General features: G+C 55.6%; 1 protein-coding gene and 1 long non-coding RNA gene across 4 annotated transcripts in view; one reads left to right on the forward strand and one right to left on the reverse strand.

Annotated features, from left to right (window-relative positions):
* Positions 1-625: 625 nt before the first annotated feature.
* Positions 626-17,156, reverse strand: part of WWP2 (WW domain containing E3 ubiquitin protein ligase 2) — a 119,167-nt gene continuing 102,636 nt past the window's right edge. For 2 of the 3 annotated variants that reach the window (XM_036346080.1, XM_036346082.1), the window contains 14 exons: positions 14,891-14,945; positions 11,255-11,336; positions 10,579-10,707; positions 10,150-10,225; positions 9,794-9,865; positions 9,240-9,328; positions 7,234-7,393; positions 5,802-5,935; positions 5,342-5,482; positions 4,649-4,769; positions 4,208-4,312; positions 3,257-3,353; positions 2,971-3,043; positions 626-2,452 (listed from right to left, as the gene is read on the reverse strand). In XM_036346080.1, the coding sequence (XP_036201973.1) occupies positions 2,353-2,452; positions 2,971-3,043; positions 3,257-3,353; positions 4,208-4,312; positions 4,649-4,769; positions 5,342-5,482; positions 5,802-5,935; positions 7,234-7,393; positions 9,240-9,328; positions 9,794-9,865; positions 10,150-10,225; positions 10,579-10,707; positions 11,255-11,336; positions 14,891-14,945 (1,434 nt within the window). In that variant the 3' untranslated portion in view covers positions 626-2,352. The remainder of the gene's footprint in view (positions 2,453-2,970; positions 3,044-3,256; positions 3,354-4,207; positions 4,313-4,648; positions 4,770-5,341; positions 5,483-5,801; positions 5,936-7,233; positions 7,394-9,239; positions 9,329-9,793; positions 9,866-10,149; positions 10,226-10,578; positions 10,708-11,254; positions 11,337-14,890; positions 14,946-17,156) is intronic. The other variant, XM_036346081.1, reaches the window with a different exon arrangement.
* On the forward strand, positions 5,933-16,862 carry LOC118674377. The gene is made up of 3 exons (XR_004973625.1): positions 5,933-6,383; positions 6,655-8,568; positions 15,980-16,862. It is a non-coding gene; the product is annotated as an uncharacterized LOC118674377 (long non-coding RNA).

Consider the following 17,156-nt stretch of genomic DNA (forward strand, 5'->3'; position numbering starts at 1 on the left):
AGGGCAGTGAATTCAGCTGATGACTCCAGGAAGGAGCCCGTCCGACCATCTCTGCCTCCCTTGAGAAGCAGCACCATCAGGGCCAGGCTCCACCCACGACAGTCATCTCTGTGTTGAATGCAGAGACCCATCAGCCTGGAATCAGTCCCATCTGAACTCTTAAATACTCAAAAAAGTAGGTGGCAGGCCCTTGTATGACCAGGAAGTGAAGATCAGGGACTCCCGCTATCATCATGAAACTGAAGAAACACCAAGAAATGTTTCTGGAATAAGTAACTGCCCAGAACGCTATCCCCAGGTTTCCAAAGCCTGTCCAACCTGCAGCCTCACCTGGTGGGTGTGCTGACCCCACCACAACTGCTCAGAGAAACCCAGGCCTGTCGGGGGGAGGCCGAGGATGCCGAAAGGGTGCCGTGAAGCAACTGACCGAGGGCTGAAGCCAGTGACCCCTGGACCAGGACTCAGCCACCCACCAGGAGTGTGGCTGTCTTGGTTAATGACACACGTTTCTCAAAACCAGCTAGGTCATGGAACTGCTGCCCCGTCCGGACCTGGAGGGTCTGTGGGGCCCAGAGGCCTCTCATCTGAGACCGTGATTTTGGAGACAACACGCCAACACCACCCACAGCTGCTGACTGTTTATTGCACAAGAAACTGGCAATTCCGAGGCAAGGCGCTGGGCATTACAAAACAATCAGACGGCCAACCCAGAGCTACCAAATGATATTCTGTAGACCCATGTTATATGTACACACATGTATGTACACACACATGCACATGAACACACTCTGAATACACAGGAGCCTGAGGCTTCCAAACTCCGCACGGCAGCTCGCATCCCGCCTTGACGTGGCGAGTCGCTGCGGGAAGCACAGCAAGTGACTCCAGGAGCCATTCAAACCAGTACAGCCAGCACAGCAGACACGGCTGTCCCTGCAGGGCCAGGGGAAGGGACACGGATCTGGGGAGATGAAACTATCCTCTGAAGGCCCTGGCCGGTCTGGGGGCCTGCCTGGGGTCCCAGGAAGCTAGAGCTAGTCTGCAGCTGGTGCTCGGCGCTAGAACCCAGGGGCTGGATCGGGAAGTTCATGACCATCACGGCTCCAGCATCCCGGAGGAGCGTGTCCTTGAAGGTATCAATACCCAGAATGCCCAAGACGGAGCCCAGTGGGGCTCCAGAAATCAAGTCAGAAGTGTGCAGCAGCTCAGGCCCTTCAGCCGCTTCCAAGAGCATCGTCTCCTGTGTGCAGACAAAGCCTCACTTCGAGGCTCTTGGCTGGCGGGGATGCCCTTCATTCTCAACAGGGGACGAAGCGACCCACCTGGAGGCCCACAGCCTGGGTGACTACATCTGGCAAAGGGCGTTTTTCTCTATCAAAGGCGGCGAGGTTGGTGGCACTCGGGGCACCACCCCTTCCCTCTCTGTCAAGGCTCGGGGAGAGGCCGCTGTGAGGTCGAGCTGCCTGAGCTCACAGAACTGCTAAGCTGGTTCCTAAGAGGAGCAGCTGTCTGGGAAATCCTTGGACCCACGGTGCTGGGTCCCTCAAGGTCCCAGCAACACTTGTGCACCAGCTCCCTGGCAGAGAGTGACAGCAGCACACCAGCAACAAACACGAAGCAACCCTACACACAAAATGCTTCAAGTTCAGGGAAAGGGAAAGAAAGTCCGAGTTTGCTGTTTCCATCCCAGCAACATCCACGCAGCTGGCACAAGCCTCGGCTAGCTGGGAGGAGGAAACTGGCCAGCCCTGAGTGGAGACGGGCCTGCCTTGCTGCTCGGCCTCCATGGCTAAGCCTGCGGGGAAGGAAGCAAGGCAGCCTCCATCCAGAGCTCTGGGGAATTGTGGGAAGAGCTCCTCACTCTCAGACCTTCGTTTTGTACACATCATTAGAAAAGTTCTATTTAAAACAGAACCTCTTTTACTGGCAAAGACCCTGACAGGGACCCCGAGGGGCCAGCCTCCTTCTCACCTAACTAGCCCATGAGGCCCTCAGCTTGTGCTGCAGCCCTTCGGCACGGGCGCCCCGGCTTGCACACTCACGCACACCTAGGGCTGGCCGAAGGGGAGAAGGAGGCTCAGTGAGCTTCGCAGAGGGTCAGCCCTCCAGGCTGCAACAGGTGTTGGGCTAAGGTGACTAAGGGGCTTTATTCCAGACTGCCACCAGCGGGAAGGAGGGAGGGGTGGGCAAGGCCTCTTGAGGTCAGGCTCTGCTGCCACCAGCCCGATGACAGTGTGGTCCCGCGCAGGGCCACCATCTGCGGGGCCTCCCGGGGCTGCGGCCGGCAGCCTCTCAGGCAGGGAGGACTCGTGACTACATGTGTGCAGGGCGCAGGGGAGGGGGCAGCCTCAGTTACTCCTGTCCAAAGCCCTCCGTCTCCTCAATGGCGTACAGCAGCTTCTCCTTCAGTTGTTCATAGCTCTTGTATGGTGGGAGATCCAGACGGTTGAAACTGTTGAGAAAGGGGTGGAAACGTCAGCACAGGAAGCTCAGGGCTGCTGGCCGAGGAGGGTCAAGAGCGTTGAGGCAACTGTGGCTCTACCACCACCCCCACCAGCTGGTGAGATGCGGAAACAGGGATGTCAAGGACCCTGCTCTTGGGGCCTTAATGCTTCAGGTTCTTGGACCACAGAGGGGTTAGGAGAGAGACCAGGCAGCTGGGGAAATGGGGAGTAGGCAAGAGGGCACTTGGGGCAGCAGCTCTTTGCCTGCTGGAATGTAAGTGCTTCGATATCTAATACCCAATATGACGGCCAGGGGGTATGTCTGCTGCCACAACTCCTGAAAGATCAGAGGCCCAGACAAAGGCGGCTGGCATATCACAGCCCCTCCCTCCAATCCGACAGCCACAGACATGCAAACGTTGCTGGACTCAAGGCCCCAAAGTTTGCTCTGTCTATTGGGCTGCCCTCAGGGGCGCATAGGGTCTGTGAGGTTCCAGCCACATCCCAGTAGAACCAGCAGGCTCACCAGGTATGGCTTCGGGGCAGCCAGGTTTCCTTGCCAACCTTGTCGATGCAAAACTTCTGTGGTCCGTTGCTACCTGTTATCCAAAGAAACACATCTCCTATAACAGGGCCGTCCCTCCCTAAGACAGGACCCTCTGGCTCCGCCCACAGATGCCTCAGCCCGGGAGGCAGAGGCCACAGCTCTTGCCCCTCCCACGGACTTGCTTCCAGGAAGTCACTAGGTTCTACCCTCCCTGAGCCATCCTCACCCCCACCCAGGGGTGCCAGCAGGGCAAGGGGAGACGCACCAATGAGTTCGGCAAATCCCCCGACAGGCAGGCGGCAGGTCCCTGTAACAAACTGCAGCAGCCGGATACTCTTCTCGTTGTCCATCTCCTTCACCACCTGCAACTCCGAAAGTCGAAGCAGTCAAGTGACTCCCGTGGCCCAGCACCTCACCCGACTCTGTAACTCTCCTCTTTAAGGCCGAGCACACAAAGCCCGGACGGCCGGGGGTACAGCCACCCACCTGGGAAACCCCTAAGCTGCTCCCTCTAAGAGGCTGTCTTTATAGAACATCCCCGTCAGTCCACGGGGCATGGCTGTCTCAGAACACCTTGGTATTCTCTTCTCCAAGTTCTACTTTTTAAGATATACAAAAAATGGGAGTGACTACTTAAAAATGGGTACAGGTTGGTGTTTTTTTGGGGGGGTAGGGTTGGGGGGAAGGAGGATGAACTGTTCTGGAATTAGCTAATCATGATGGTTGCACAAAAGCCACTGCACTATACACTTTAAAATGCTTAACATGGTAAGTTTTATGGTATGTCAAATTTCACCTCAACCAAAACAGTTATTCTCTTTCTGTGTATTTGCTATACTTCAGAATGACACCACCACCCACACACAACTCCTTACATACAGGAGTTTCTCTGAATGCTTTCCCATCCCACGTGGCTGGAAGGAAACCACGTGACCTATGGGAGCGTTCCCCTGCCTGCGGGCCCACCTACCACACACTGGCCTTTAGAGCTACCCCAGCTGACCACCGACACTCCTGCCCAATGCACTGGCCACCACCCAGCTGCAACAGCTCCATCTGTCCTGAGACTCGGTTTCTCATCTCCTTTTGCAAGTTGCTGGGGGAGATGAGGAGAGTGCCAAAGGTCGGGGAGGTGATAACACAGCAGAGTCCTTGGGCTTGAGTTCTAGTCGGGTCTCGTGTCCCTTGGGGGCTGCGATGACCAGGCAGGACCCACCTGCCAGAACCACTGGATCTGCTTGCTGTTCTTGGTGTAGTGCCGGTAGATGGTGTTCTTCTGCCAGTCGTTCATGTCTATCTCCTGCATTCCGCACAGCATCAGCTGCGAGGGAAAGGGCGTCAGCAGCGCCGGCCCTCCCGCCACCAGGTGGAACCGCCCCAGGCACTGCCAACTACTTCTGCTGGCAGTTTTAATCATATGGACAGCACAAATCTTGCACATGGACCCCCTCACACCAGGGCCTAGGGAAGGGTGGGTGTGAGGACCCAAATCAAAGTTAGTAGACTGGGTGGTGCCCGATGGAGGAGGGAGCTTGTTGCTTCAGTCCTGGGCAGTAGGGGTTCTACGGGGCATTTCTGTGGGTACACAGTGAGGCTATCCAAGGGCAGGATCGCCCCAGAGGCAGGGGCTCAGGGTCCCAACAACCGTAGTTCTCACCTCCAGCTCTTTCTCATCAAAGTAGCGCAGCCACTCCAAGGGGGCCACCTCGTTGAAGCCGTCTAGGAAGGCTTTGGTCTGCTCCTCCACGCCCCGGGTGAAACGCCAGTCGGTCAGCAGCCTGAAACAAAGACAGCCTGTTGGTGGAGCCCGAGAGGAATCTGCTGAGACTCAACTTCCCACTTCTGGGCTGCGAGCCCCGGCTGCTGCTGCCCCAGAGCAGAACCTCTTAACCCTCCCAGCAGCCCGGAGATACTGAGTCTGAAATCACCACCAGCACCTCCTCCTCCTGCCGCCGCCTGAGCCTCAGATGTATGGATGTTAACAGACTAGACTGAGACCTGGAGAACACGCACAGGTGAACGCATGCACACATGCATGTGAGATGGTGGGTTTGAGCACACAGGACCAGAAAGAAAAGAAAGATGTCTGCGTTTTAGGACTCGTCGAAGAGAGTCAGCCCTGCAGCCCTAAGTCCACCATGTGGGAAACCAGAGAGCAAGGAGGAGCTGCCACAGGGCTCTGGGCTCTGGCTCCCCCAGCTCTGGTCAGCATGTGACCATCCACGGGCTGCCATCTGAAGGCCATGCAAAATGGGGGTTTCTGTGACCCCTGGAGACCTATGGGCCATGCGCGGGCTGCTGTGCCTCTGCTCCCACACCCCCACTCTGTCTCCCAGCACTTGAGACTCACATGATGTACTCCTCCTTGTTCTCCTCCGTCACTCGGATGCTCTCGCCACCTTCCTTCAGTTCGTGGGTCGTCACCTTGCCCAAAATCTCCATGTCCTGGATGAAGTACAGCTCGAGGCCACACTCCTCTAGGTTGTTCTCTCTGGGGGCACGAGAGCACAAGAGGGAAGACGTCTCTCTCAGAAGGGTCTTCCCTCGATCCCGTTCTACCACTCACTTTAGTGCCCCTGGGAAACGAGGACGTGTCCCAGGACCGGGGACAGCAGCACGGGCCTCTCCTGACGCAAGGAGAGAATTGCGGAGCTGCCTCATGGGCACCTAGAAGCTGAGCGTCTCCACCAACACCCAGGCAGCCTGGGTGAGGCCCAGAGGCCACTATGGCAGAGAAAATAAAGGCCGTGGGTACCTACTCCCAACCAGAGATCCCTCTCCCCCCAACACGAGGTGAGCGAGGGGCTCACTTGATCCAGATGATGGAGTTGTAGAATTCGGGGTCGATGGACTCCAGGTCCTTCAGGGTCGGTCTCTTGTTGAGCATCCGCTTGTAGAAAGGGAGGGTGAAGCCCGTGTCAATGAACTTTCCGTGGTACAGAGCCTGGGGAGGGAGGACGCACAGCGGAGGTTTGCGTTCCTGCAGGCAGGCTCCAGGGTGCTCTGCATCAGAGCCCGGGCACCGTCCGCTGCCCTCTGCCCGGAGAGCACCATGCATCCAGCTACCCCAGGCCCCAAGGGAGGGTCTGGGAAATAGGCAGCACTCTGTCCTGTGTCCTGACGGGGACCTGGGGACAGACTCTTCTCTGACCTGCGGACCACAGGGACGGAGCAGAGCCACCTGCTCAGGAACCCACCTTGGGCCTGCTGCCTGCCTGGCACACCTGCCTGCCGGCTCCTGGCTCTAGCAAAGATGTGCCCACACTCACAGAGAAGACTCGCTCAGCACAGCTCCCGGTGGCAGCCCTGACTCGCCGACGCTCAGAGCTGGGCAGCACCAGCAGCCAAAAATAATGCAGACGCCGCTGACGGCGAGAGCTGGCGGGCCAGTGGTGAGTAATAGTCTAGGGTTTTACTGGCCTGGCGGCTGCTGGGCCAAGCAAATCTCTGGACCTGGGAAAAATGTGCCCACTTCCTGAGCCCAACACCTTGGCCAAAAACTTCCAGACCAGAGGAAGGGACATATTTAGTCACCGGCTCTTGGGCCCTCCCGAGAGGGGAACAGGGCGAAGTAAAGGAAAGTTAGCAGTGAAACAGCAACTACCAAATATGGCAGTGGGCTCCCGTGGGTTCCCCTCCTCAGTCCTGCTTCTCCACCCTCAGGAGACATTCAACCGGATGCACGTGACATGACCCCCTGCCCTGTTCACGGTATGTTCCTATTTCTAGGTAAGTACAGATAAAGCGTGCCACCCCTTCCCTACCCTGCCAGCTCCTGCCAGCTCCCTCCTCCATCGGGCACCACCCAGTCTACTAGGGTCTGTTCTAAGCCAGTGCAGATTCCATATCCCCTGACACAGGCCAGTGTCTCAGCAGGACAGTCCCCAATGCTCCCACCCTGGGCTGGTGGCAGGTGCTGGCACCCCCAGAGGTGGGCGGCAGGTGGGCAATTATGTGTGCTCAGCCCGTCACCCCCAACACCCTCAGAAGAGCACCTGTGAAGCCCGTGACGACCCAGGGCCCTGGCTTTCGCTCGATGAGTCCTCCACAGGTCACCATGGAGAAACCCTCTCGACGCCCCCGGGTGGGCACTGAGAGAAGTCCGAACTAGTCCCGAACTCTCTCTGGCTTTTTGCATGTTTAGTTAGTTCCGTGAGGATGACAGTGGCGCTGCTAGTGGTGTGTAGGGTCTGGCTCCTCGGCTGCCCCCCTCCCTGGAGGTCTCGTGGCAATGAACCTTACCATGGCGATGAACCTGCCGATGAAGCGGAAGTAGGTGAGGTGGTCGGGGTTGATGGAGGAGGCGGGGTTGATCTGCAGGCAGTAATTGTTCTTCCCGGCGTATTCGAATAAGCAATACATGGGGTTGAGCACCTCATGGGACAGGAGGAAAAACCACTCTCTGTGAGAGAGAGAGAGAGAGAAACAGGACTAGCGGATCCTCCCCTGCACGCGGGCTGGAGGCACACCGCTCCTCTGCCGTCCTCCTCAGCTGCTCTGGAGACACGGGTCCTGGGCAGGCGAGCCAGCAGCTGGCTAACCTGAAGTAACAGCAGGTCAGTGGACAGGGTGGGGTCAGACCCAGGGTGAGCGAGGACGACAGCCACGCTTGAGGGTGACGCTCAGGAAAACGTGAGTGTGTCGGCTCCGGGTGGGCATCCAGGACTTTACATCTTAATGGCAAAGGGCCCCTGGCACCCTGGGGGCACCATGCACAGCTGTGCAGGCTGTGCCCTACACAAGAGTACTATGGCAAAATATCATAGACTTGCACATTTATTGCAACAACTTTCCTGCAGCCAAGCTGTTTCTTTCTGTAAAAGCCAGAATATCGCCACCATTTTCCAACATGGAAGTGTCTTGAAATAAGGCATCTTTTTCTAAATCTTGCAGCGATGCTGTATGAATAGCAGCCACCCCGCTTCCACCCAACCTGAGCAGGTGGCGTAACATGAGCACATGATAATGCATTCCCACCTCCTGATGCATGAACTGTGATCCATGCTGCCTGCAGACTATAAACCTCACTCCCACTGCAGGTCTCTTGCTTTCCTTGCACTCTGCCCGCTCCTCCCCCAGGCCCCATTACCAGACTTTGCTTGTCCTTCTGCATGTTCATCTGAACCAACACCCAGGCCTTAGCATCTCTTTGCACTCTAGGTACAAGCCTCAAACCAGAATTCAGAGTCCTTCTGGGCTTCAGCTAAACCCACAGGGGGACAACCCAACGAGGCCAGTCCCTGGCTGCTGGGCTGTTTGTGGCCAGGCAGACGAGGAGTCCTTCGATGCAGAGGGTGCCCCGGTATCCTGTCCGTGGTTCTACCCTGTGGTAGAACAGCATGACGTAACCTACCATAGGGTAAAACCACTGGCAGGACACAGAGAGACGGACACACACAGGGCGGGAGCCACACCAGAAGCCCACCAAGCAGAGCCTGGAGAGGAGGTCACCACGGTCACCACGGGAAAGACAGCCATCGATCCACGGGGGCCAACACAGAGGGCAAAGCCACCAACGAACAGAGGACCAGCAGCAAGTTAGCCCAACACCAAGCGAGATGTCCCACTCCGAGATAGGTGAGTGAGCCGAGCAGTCACCACAGGCTAAGATACTCCTCCTCTCTGCCGGGGCCCTTCAGCCCCATCGTCCAAGGCAACTTTTTGCTAGAGAGCCTGCTAACTTTTGTAGGTGGGCTATGGTGAGGGCGAAACAATGCTTTGGGCTCTTTTGGGGGTTGTGTCGGCCGTTTGAACTGTACTGATCCTGTGTGGGTGACATGCAGCTGAATGCTGGTCAAGGCCCTTTGGATTGTGACACAGCTTATCCATGCCGGCTATGTACCAAGATGCCCCCACTTAACCTGCCCCAGCGGCCTTAAAAGTAGGAGAAGTCCAGGGGTGATTTTAATGGACGACCACATGGCACTGATATTTAGCTGCTGCCCACCGGTGCAAGCAGATGGCGTTCAAGCACAGCAATAATGACAGATGGGTTGGTAAAGGAGCCATTGCCCTGAGCCCTCCTTCTGGGGCCCCCATGACCCAGTAACTAAAGGTTAGTACCCAGCCCAGCAGGGAACCCTGGGACCCAGTTCCAGCATTTGAACTGGCCATACCCGTGCCCACTCCTGAAGAAGTGTAAGGGCACTGGCAACCAATCTGAGCAAGGAGGAGGCAGCTTTCCGGCCACAGGCCCAGTACCCTGGGGAAGTGGGGTGCAGCGCAGCCTTCCCGGGGCACCGACTCACCTGGCAATGCCCCCGTAGTCCAGGCCCTCCTCGCCACGCATGATGATGTAGAGCCGGCGGCGCAGGTCGTAGGGTTTCATGTTCATGATCTGGGGAGACAGAGCATCATGGCCACCCTGCCACTCTCCCTTCAAGGCAACTGGGGGCAGTGGGCAGGGGACAGACAGCACTCACCGAGGCCCAGGCCTTGGATACTCTACTGTGTGGGTTTATTTATTTATTTATTTATTTTATTTTTTTAAAAATATATTTTATTGATTTTTTACAGAGAGGAAGGGAGAGGGATAGAGAGTCAGAAACATCGATGAGAGAGAAACATCGACCAGCTGCCTCCTGCACATCTCCCACTGGGGACGTGCCCGCAACCCAGGTACATGCCCCCGACCGGAATCGAACCTGGGACCCCTCAGTCCGCAGGCCGACGCTCTATCCACTGAGCCAAACCGGTTTCGGCCTGTGTGGGTTTAATAGGCCACGTGATAGAAGACGGGGTGCTGGGAGGGGGCCTTTCACCTGCCTCTGGACTTAGATAGATACCATAATTATTTTCTAACCTGTTGGAAAGAATCCTCAAAAAGTGTCTGCCTGGAAACGCTGATCTTCACGTGGCTGGGGAGGGCATTTGACTGAAAGGAGAAAAGACAAACCTTGAATCAGGCCTCAGGAGGTAATTATTCAGTCTGGTCTCCTGTCTGTATGAGGAGGTTTCCCTGTCTCCCTGGGCCAGGAGAGGAGAGCCTGGTCCCTAGGAATGGGAGCTGGCTTCCTGGAGACAATGTCAAACAACGGCTCGGTCGGGGTCAGATCAGTGGCCTGCCCCCAGCTCACCAGACTGCTGCTGGGCTCGGAAATCGAGCTGAAACAAGTCCACCACCCCACCCTGCAGGGACGGCCCAGCACCAGAACTCACATGGCAGAGGAAACGGAACTGGTGATACTTCCATCGGAAACTTCGGTCATAGGCACCAGGGGAACCTTGCTTCGCCCTGGGAAGAGCAAAGAAGTTCTGGAATCTGTGATTTCTCAAAAATTACCAATGTATCTGTTAGCCCTAAGGACAGCTGGTGCTATTTTAAAGATGAGTAAATTAAGGCATAAAAGAGAGGAAGTGACTGCCTTTAAAATCTTTGGCAGATTTGAGAAGTAAAACAAACAAAAAACCTAGATATAACGACAGATTTTTGCTTTGAGAGAGAGAGGAAACCACTGGTGTTACTCTGAATAACTGGGGTGGCCCCCTCCTTCCCCAGCCCTGCTGATGTGACATGGAAATTGGTCACTAGAGGGCAGTGAGAGCAGCTGAACATGGATACTGCTGTCGCCTGTGGCAAGTCCTTACCCTGACTCAAACCCTGGGCGAGGATCCTTAAAGGTGGTGGTACGGGTATTGTGGTCCACGAAGTAGCGCACCCCCTCGTTGGTGTACTTCATCTCCCACCCTGGGGGCAGAGCTGGCTCCTGGATCATCCTGCCAACACGGGAAGAGGAAGAGGGGGGTTAGGGCTGGCCTCACCTTCTGGGCCTCAATGCTTAGGAGGCTGGGGTCCCCAAAGTACTCCTTTCTCTCTGCTTTCACCCAGGTTCTGCAAAGCTTTTCCTTGAGGAACGGTACCTGGTACCACCCAAGTCATGAGGACAGTTGTGAAGAACAGAGAGGTCGTTTACTGCCCCAAGGCCCAAGAACCAGCCCTCAGTGGCCATGGCCATGGCCATAGCCTGAGTGGCCACCAGCAATCCTGAGGCACCAACTGCCCCAGTCCCAGACCAGCTTGGGTGGGGGGAGCACAGGGTGAAGTCATGTTATCAGCAGCGTGCACAGTCAACACAGCTACCAGGAAAATCAATTTAAGGAGCCCCTTTAGGCTCTCATTCGGCTGACACTGTATCATGAGGGTCTCCAGGCACTTGTGTGTGGCTGAAGGTCCCAGAACATTGGCCATAGAGGACAAATGCAGTCCAAGGCCATCAGCCAGTGCTAGAGCTGCACAGGGCCCCCTCCCAGCCCGAGCCCTTACCCCTGGGTCCGAGGGTCCTCCCACTGGGTGGTGCGCGTGTTATGGTTCACGTAATACACCCGTCCGTTGTCCTGTCTCTTCTCTGCCAGGGAGAAGAAAGAAAGGAGGACAGTCAGATTGGGACATCTTGAGCCCTGTTCTCTCCCCGTCTGGGTGCCCCTTTCCAGGTGCTGGGGTCTGACTTGCCGCCGCTGTTCCCGCCCTGTTAGAGAAGTTTATCCAATAAAAGCCCAGCTCACACACATCTGTCACTGGCAAAAAGGACAAAGAGAATCTTTCCCTAGTGGGGAGTGGTGGAGGGACAGTCACATTTCCAGCTCAGGATCAAGCACTGTCTTCGGTTGGTTGGTTGGTTGGTTGGAGGGCGGGGGGCAGTGTGGCAACACGGAGGGGGAGCAGCCCAGCTGAAAACAGAGGCCTAATTGCATCCAGCTGTGTGCAAAGTGGAGGCCCTCACCGATGCCCCCCCGCCCCCAAGTCCCTGACAGCTGGTCTCTGGTCCTGCCACCGCTCTGCCCACCAGATGCAGGGACCCAGGCACCTGTGGGGGTTGCATTTCCCTCACACCTCTCTGATCAGCACTCCACATACCCTCTCTTGGTCTTTTTTCTCCTCAGAGGCAAAGTTTTGTTCTAAAACTCTCATGTCCCAGCAAAACCTCTATGTTGCATATGTGCAAATAAATGCAGGGGCTGCGGCACTTACAACGCCCATCTAGCGCTCACACCTAAGGGCATGCGTCCAGCATTTGGGAGAGCTCAGACATTTTCTCTCTCTCCTCTGGACAATCCTTACTCTCTTGCTCTTTGCCTGTGCACGGAGGATGGCTCTGGGGTCCTCTAGGGAGGGAATCTGGGCTTCAGGAGCAGACCTGAGTCTAGTGGGGATTCCGGGCCCTGGAAAAGGTTAAAAGGGACACCCTATCAGCTCTGAGTGGCTGGAAGGCAAAACTCAGGGCAAGGCTCTGAACCCAAGACAGGTCACCTTCCCCAGGAAGTTTCTGAGGCTTCCAATCTGTTTCTGTCTTGAGAACAAATGACGCTAATGGCCCTCTCTCACTTACGATGACAGGGAAAAATTAAAAAAATAAACACAATCAGTTCCAGAACCTAACAGGGAAACTAAAATCGAAAAGAAGCAGAACTGGGGGGACCCCATCCCCTCCCCTCAAGTGTCAGGCTGCAACATTCCCATTACTAACCCAAGATTTTGGTCTCTGTCTATCTTACCTGGTATCCATTAATCGATAAAAAAAAAACACACACACACACACATACAAAAGGAGTCAAGAGAAGGGGCCCAGAATTGCTACAGAGCTCCCCCCACCTCAGAAGCGCTGTGGGGCTGTCCCACTGAACACAGGCTTCCCGAGAGGGACCTGCGGGAGGGAAGGGCTCCCAGCCAGAGGCTTCTGCTCTCAACTGGACCCTCCACATCTGCTCTGCCGGGGCCTCAGTCAGCGCTCACCACCAGGCTGCGGGATCTGCCCACAGGTCTGAGGCCTGTGCCCTTGCCTCTGGCACTGCTCCCTGCACGGGGGCCTCGTGTGGTGCCTCGGAACTGCTTTGCTGCAAACAATTTCATACTTTGGGGCTGGGAGAGTCCCGAGAGCATCTAGCTCAGCCTCATTTAGGGAGAAATGGACTCGGGAACATTAGGGCTCGTGCCCAGGGATCTGGGCAGCTGAGGAGAGGTGGACCTAACGCTGAGATGCCCCGACCCCTGAGCCGACGCTCAGGAAGGACCACGGGGTCTGTCATGGAGGAGCAGGAAGGGACGCAGAACTAAGAGCAGGAGGACACAGCAGACCTGGCAGCAGGCTCGTGCTAAAGGCAATTCTCGTTTAGTTTTGCTGCTCTTTCTGTTCAATCTCCGCTCTCCCTGGGGCGATGCCTGCACCAGCCCTGGAGAAGCCAACACAAAGCCCGAAGGATTTGATTAGGAAGGCCCCTGGCCCTCGGCCAGATGTTCTTTTTTCTCAGTCGCATACCCTTTAGTTTTGTCGGGGTTTCCTCATCATTTGTAAACAGCACTGACTCCAAGCGTGGCTCCGAGTCCCATGTCACACGTGGCTTCTGGGAACTGTTTACAAGTCCTTACAGCCACCCTTAGTGGTGACCATCATTTAGCAAAACTGGTACAGAAATACATTACTTGACTCTATGGAGAAAGGTGCAACTCTGAGCCCCCAGCTCCAGGTCACAGGGTCTACTGGCTGCCAAACAGCATTACAGATTCTTGTTTCATCTGTTGAGTTTTCCCCTATCTAGACAGGGGTCCTGTGCGGACGCCCTCGCCTTTGACTTGCTGCCAGTCTCTGAGACAGCAATGGCCTTTCATCGGCTCAGGGAGCAAGGTGGATTCTCTAGCAGAAAATCAACTGTGTGGAGGCCTCCCTCACTGGCATATCCCACTAGGAGGACGAGGAGGTCCCTCCAGTGCTCTGGAATGCTGCGGTAATTCACTAAGTGATACCCTGCAGGTCCCATGGGGTTGATGCAACCTCGTAAATTACTACCAGGGAGTAGTTGTGTCTGCACCAAGAGGCTCAGATGCGCATCCTGTCATTGTCAGCCTCTCTATCTTCGCTGGGGAGCATGCCCCCGCCCAACTTAATACCATCTGTGAACACCACCAAACCGGCACTTACTGTCTTCTGCCGGCCTAATCAATCAATTAAACCCAGCACAGGCCAATTCCTGCTACACGGTCGGTCCTCTTTAGCTCCCAGGAGCTCTTGCCTGCTGAAAAAAATCCTGACCCAGCTCAGAGAGCGACGGAAAGCACCCAGTCTCGCCGTCTCTGATGACCCCTCTTTGCATGACCACTCCATCCCAGAAAAGCCATGACGTCTGTAATTTCTCTCAAGTCATAGATGTCCATCTAACTCATTACTGGAAATCACACCGAAGACTTAGGTAAGAGGCAGCTGTCAATGACAAGGAGAAGCCAGCCTGATGCCGTTAGCTAGCAACAGTGTACTTCAATAGAGTTGCTGCCCAGCGCTCAGCTGGCTTCCCTGCGGCCCCTTTCACAGTTGTGTTCCCCCAAAAAGCTGGCTTCCATTAGCTCAGGGGTCGGAGCATCTCAGCGTTAGGTCCACATCTCTTCAGCTGCCCTGACCCAGGGCACATGCCCCGAATGTTCCCGAGTCCCACTTCTCCCTAAATGAGGCTGAGCTAGATGCTCTTAGTCCTCCAACATCTCAGCTGCAAAGGAAGGTTTGGTAAGGTAGCTCCTTTCAATCACATGGCCACGGGCCTGAAATAAATGCATCTGGGAATCAGCCACGTCAAAATGTCTTAGTGACAGGATGGGTTGTTGGGTCAACACCTTGAAAGTCAGGACCAAAGCCCAAAAGTACCACAGCCGCTCGGGGGACTTCTTTCGTAGCCGTCCCCCTCCTTCCGCTATGGTGGGGGAATGCTACCGGGCAGGGGGGCTCCATTACTTTCCCAGCCTTCTCGCTCCATGGCCTGCAATTTCTCTGGCTGGGCATCCCCACAGAGCGTGCTGGAAAGAAGTGAACTGGGAAACCGAGGGAGGGGAGAGAGGAGGACTCACAGGGAGAGCACAGAGCATGGAGCAGCACCCGCTAAGGGAGGCTGAGGGACAGACGTGGGACTCGGTACTTACCCCAGCCGGGAGGGAGGGGGCCCAGTGGGTCATGGTCGGTTGAACCACTCGAAGACTAAACACAAGAAACACAGCAGAACACAGAGGTTAAAAAAACGCCGCTGGTTAAAAATAAATTGAAAGATAAACCTAAAAACGCCAACAACTCGTTTCCACATTTGCGCTCTTTGTGGAGGAGATCGTGGGGCTTTAGGTGACATCCGCTCCCCTCAAAAGTCTTTTTCAAAAAAGAAAAACTGAAAAAGAACCCTGCACACTGAGGACCCAGATAGGTTTTGGCGAGGGTAGAGTGAGGGGGAGGAAGAGGTGCGCAGATGAAGGCGGGCCAGGGCCCCGGAGGCAGCGGGCTGGCCCCAGGCATGGCCGAAGGGCCCAGAGCCGGGCTGCTGGCGAGCTCAGCCGGCCCAGTGCCTCTGCTCAGCTCCTGCTCTGCGCGGCCAAGGCAACTGAAATCACCACCACCTCCAAATTTCTCCAAGAACCACACACGGGAGGGGAAAAAATATCGCAGGCCTTTCCAATGAAATCATTCCCACAAGCCCTGCCCACGCCCAGAGCTTCCTGGCTGGGGGCTGGGCCCTCCTCCCTGCACCTCCCTCCTGGGTGCGCTGGAAGAGGGAGCAGGGTGTGCAGCATCGGCCCAGACTGAGGGCACATTCATGCCCCAGGCCCCTCACCTCCCCCAGGAATGTTTTGCTTCCCTTCACAAAGCACCTTTATTCTCCTCCGGCCTGAACCTGAAGTTGCACAGTGTTCTGTGTGTGCCTGTCTGGGGAGGTGGGGCTGGGGGCGAGGTGGCAAGAGAGAAGGGGAGACAGGAGAAAGAAGGGGGAGCTGACTCCAGGGCTTCAGGGTCGCTGTTTACCTTAGAGCCCCCCACCCCCAGCCAAACTCTGCTGCAAGGTCCCTGGGGCGGGGCTGCAGCGGACCAAGAGTTCTCATATCCTGCGGGGAAGGGGGTGCTGTCAGAATCTCCTCATAGTTAAATAAAACAAGTATTGTTCTGCGCTTTCTTTCTTCCTCCCTCTCTCTCTCTCTCTTTTCTGAAACATTTTTATTTCACTTACTAAAATTTAATCATTACATTAGGGGATCAAGTTCTCCGTGCAGACTGGGAGCTGCCTGGCTGGCCCCTTTGGAGCCACACACAGGCATGAGGATGAATGGAGCTCAGTCTCGTCTTGAGAAAACATTGGTGAGGCTCAACTGCCAACGAACCCCCTTTCACGGCCACCCTCCACCCCCAGCTGAAAGGACAGAGAAACTTTCTTTCCAAGGTGGCAGCACAAGCAACTCTTCCAAAGTGAGTTCCAACAAAGACGCTTAAGTCTGGAAACCATACGTTCCTTGACGGGACAGAGCCCCCTTTCAGCAGCGGGCCTCCAACCCAGCAGAATGAAACTGCACCAGGGTGTGGGGAGCGGGCTGTCCTCCATGAAGGGCACGTTACCATCGGCGTACCGTGGAGGACGTGCGCAGTATCTCCACCACAATGCAGGTTGGTCTGATGGTTACTGAAAAAGATCTCCCAGATTCACAGCGGTCATTTTGCTGGGGGAAGGGTGCAGCATCTCAAGTTCCTCCACGTTTGTTTGAAACACCCATGCATTTCAGACAATGAAGCCAAATACAATGTCGTGGGGTAAGTACTGAGCTGCGGCAATGACCTTGAAGAAGGAAAGAACTACAGCAAAGGTCATTTTAAGAATTTAAAAGAAGCATTTGGTGCAAAATGTTTGCTGCTTCAGGTCTTTTCTTGGAATGGGTGGACAATCCACAAGCAATGAGGGGCTCCGATGGGTACCAAATGGGTTTCAGTGGACTTACAGGCATCTTTTGCTTAACTGTATAAATCAACAGACCAAATGTCTTTACTGACAGTCTCTGTGACCTGCATTGAACTACAAACAAAAAATATTTATCATCCCCCTAACTGGTTTGGCTCAGTGGATAGAGCAGGGGTCCTCAAACTTTTTAAACAGGGGGCCAGTTCACTGTCCCTCAGACCGTTGGAGGGCCGGACTATAGTTTAAAAGAAAAACTAGTCGGCTGCTAAGCAACAGGCAGCGGCGGCAAAAACACCCGGCAGGCCGGATAAATGTTTTTGGCGGGCCGCATGTGGCCCACGGGCGTAGTTTGAGGACCCCTGGGATAGAGCGTAGGCCTGTGGACTGAAGGGTCCCAGGTTCGATTCCGGTCAAGGGCATGTACCTTGGTTGCAGGCACATCCCCAGTAGGGGACGTGTAGAAGGCAGCTGACCGAAGT

Source organism: Myotis myotis, unplaced genomic scaffold (assembly GCF_014108235.1).
Source record: "Myotis myotis isolate mMyoMyo1 unplaced genomic scaffold, mMyoMyo1.p scaffold_m19_p_19, whole genome shotgun sequence".
Classification (NCBI taxonomy): Eukaryota; Metazoa; Chordata; class Mammalia; order Chiroptera; family Vespertilionidae; genus Myotis; species Myotis myotis.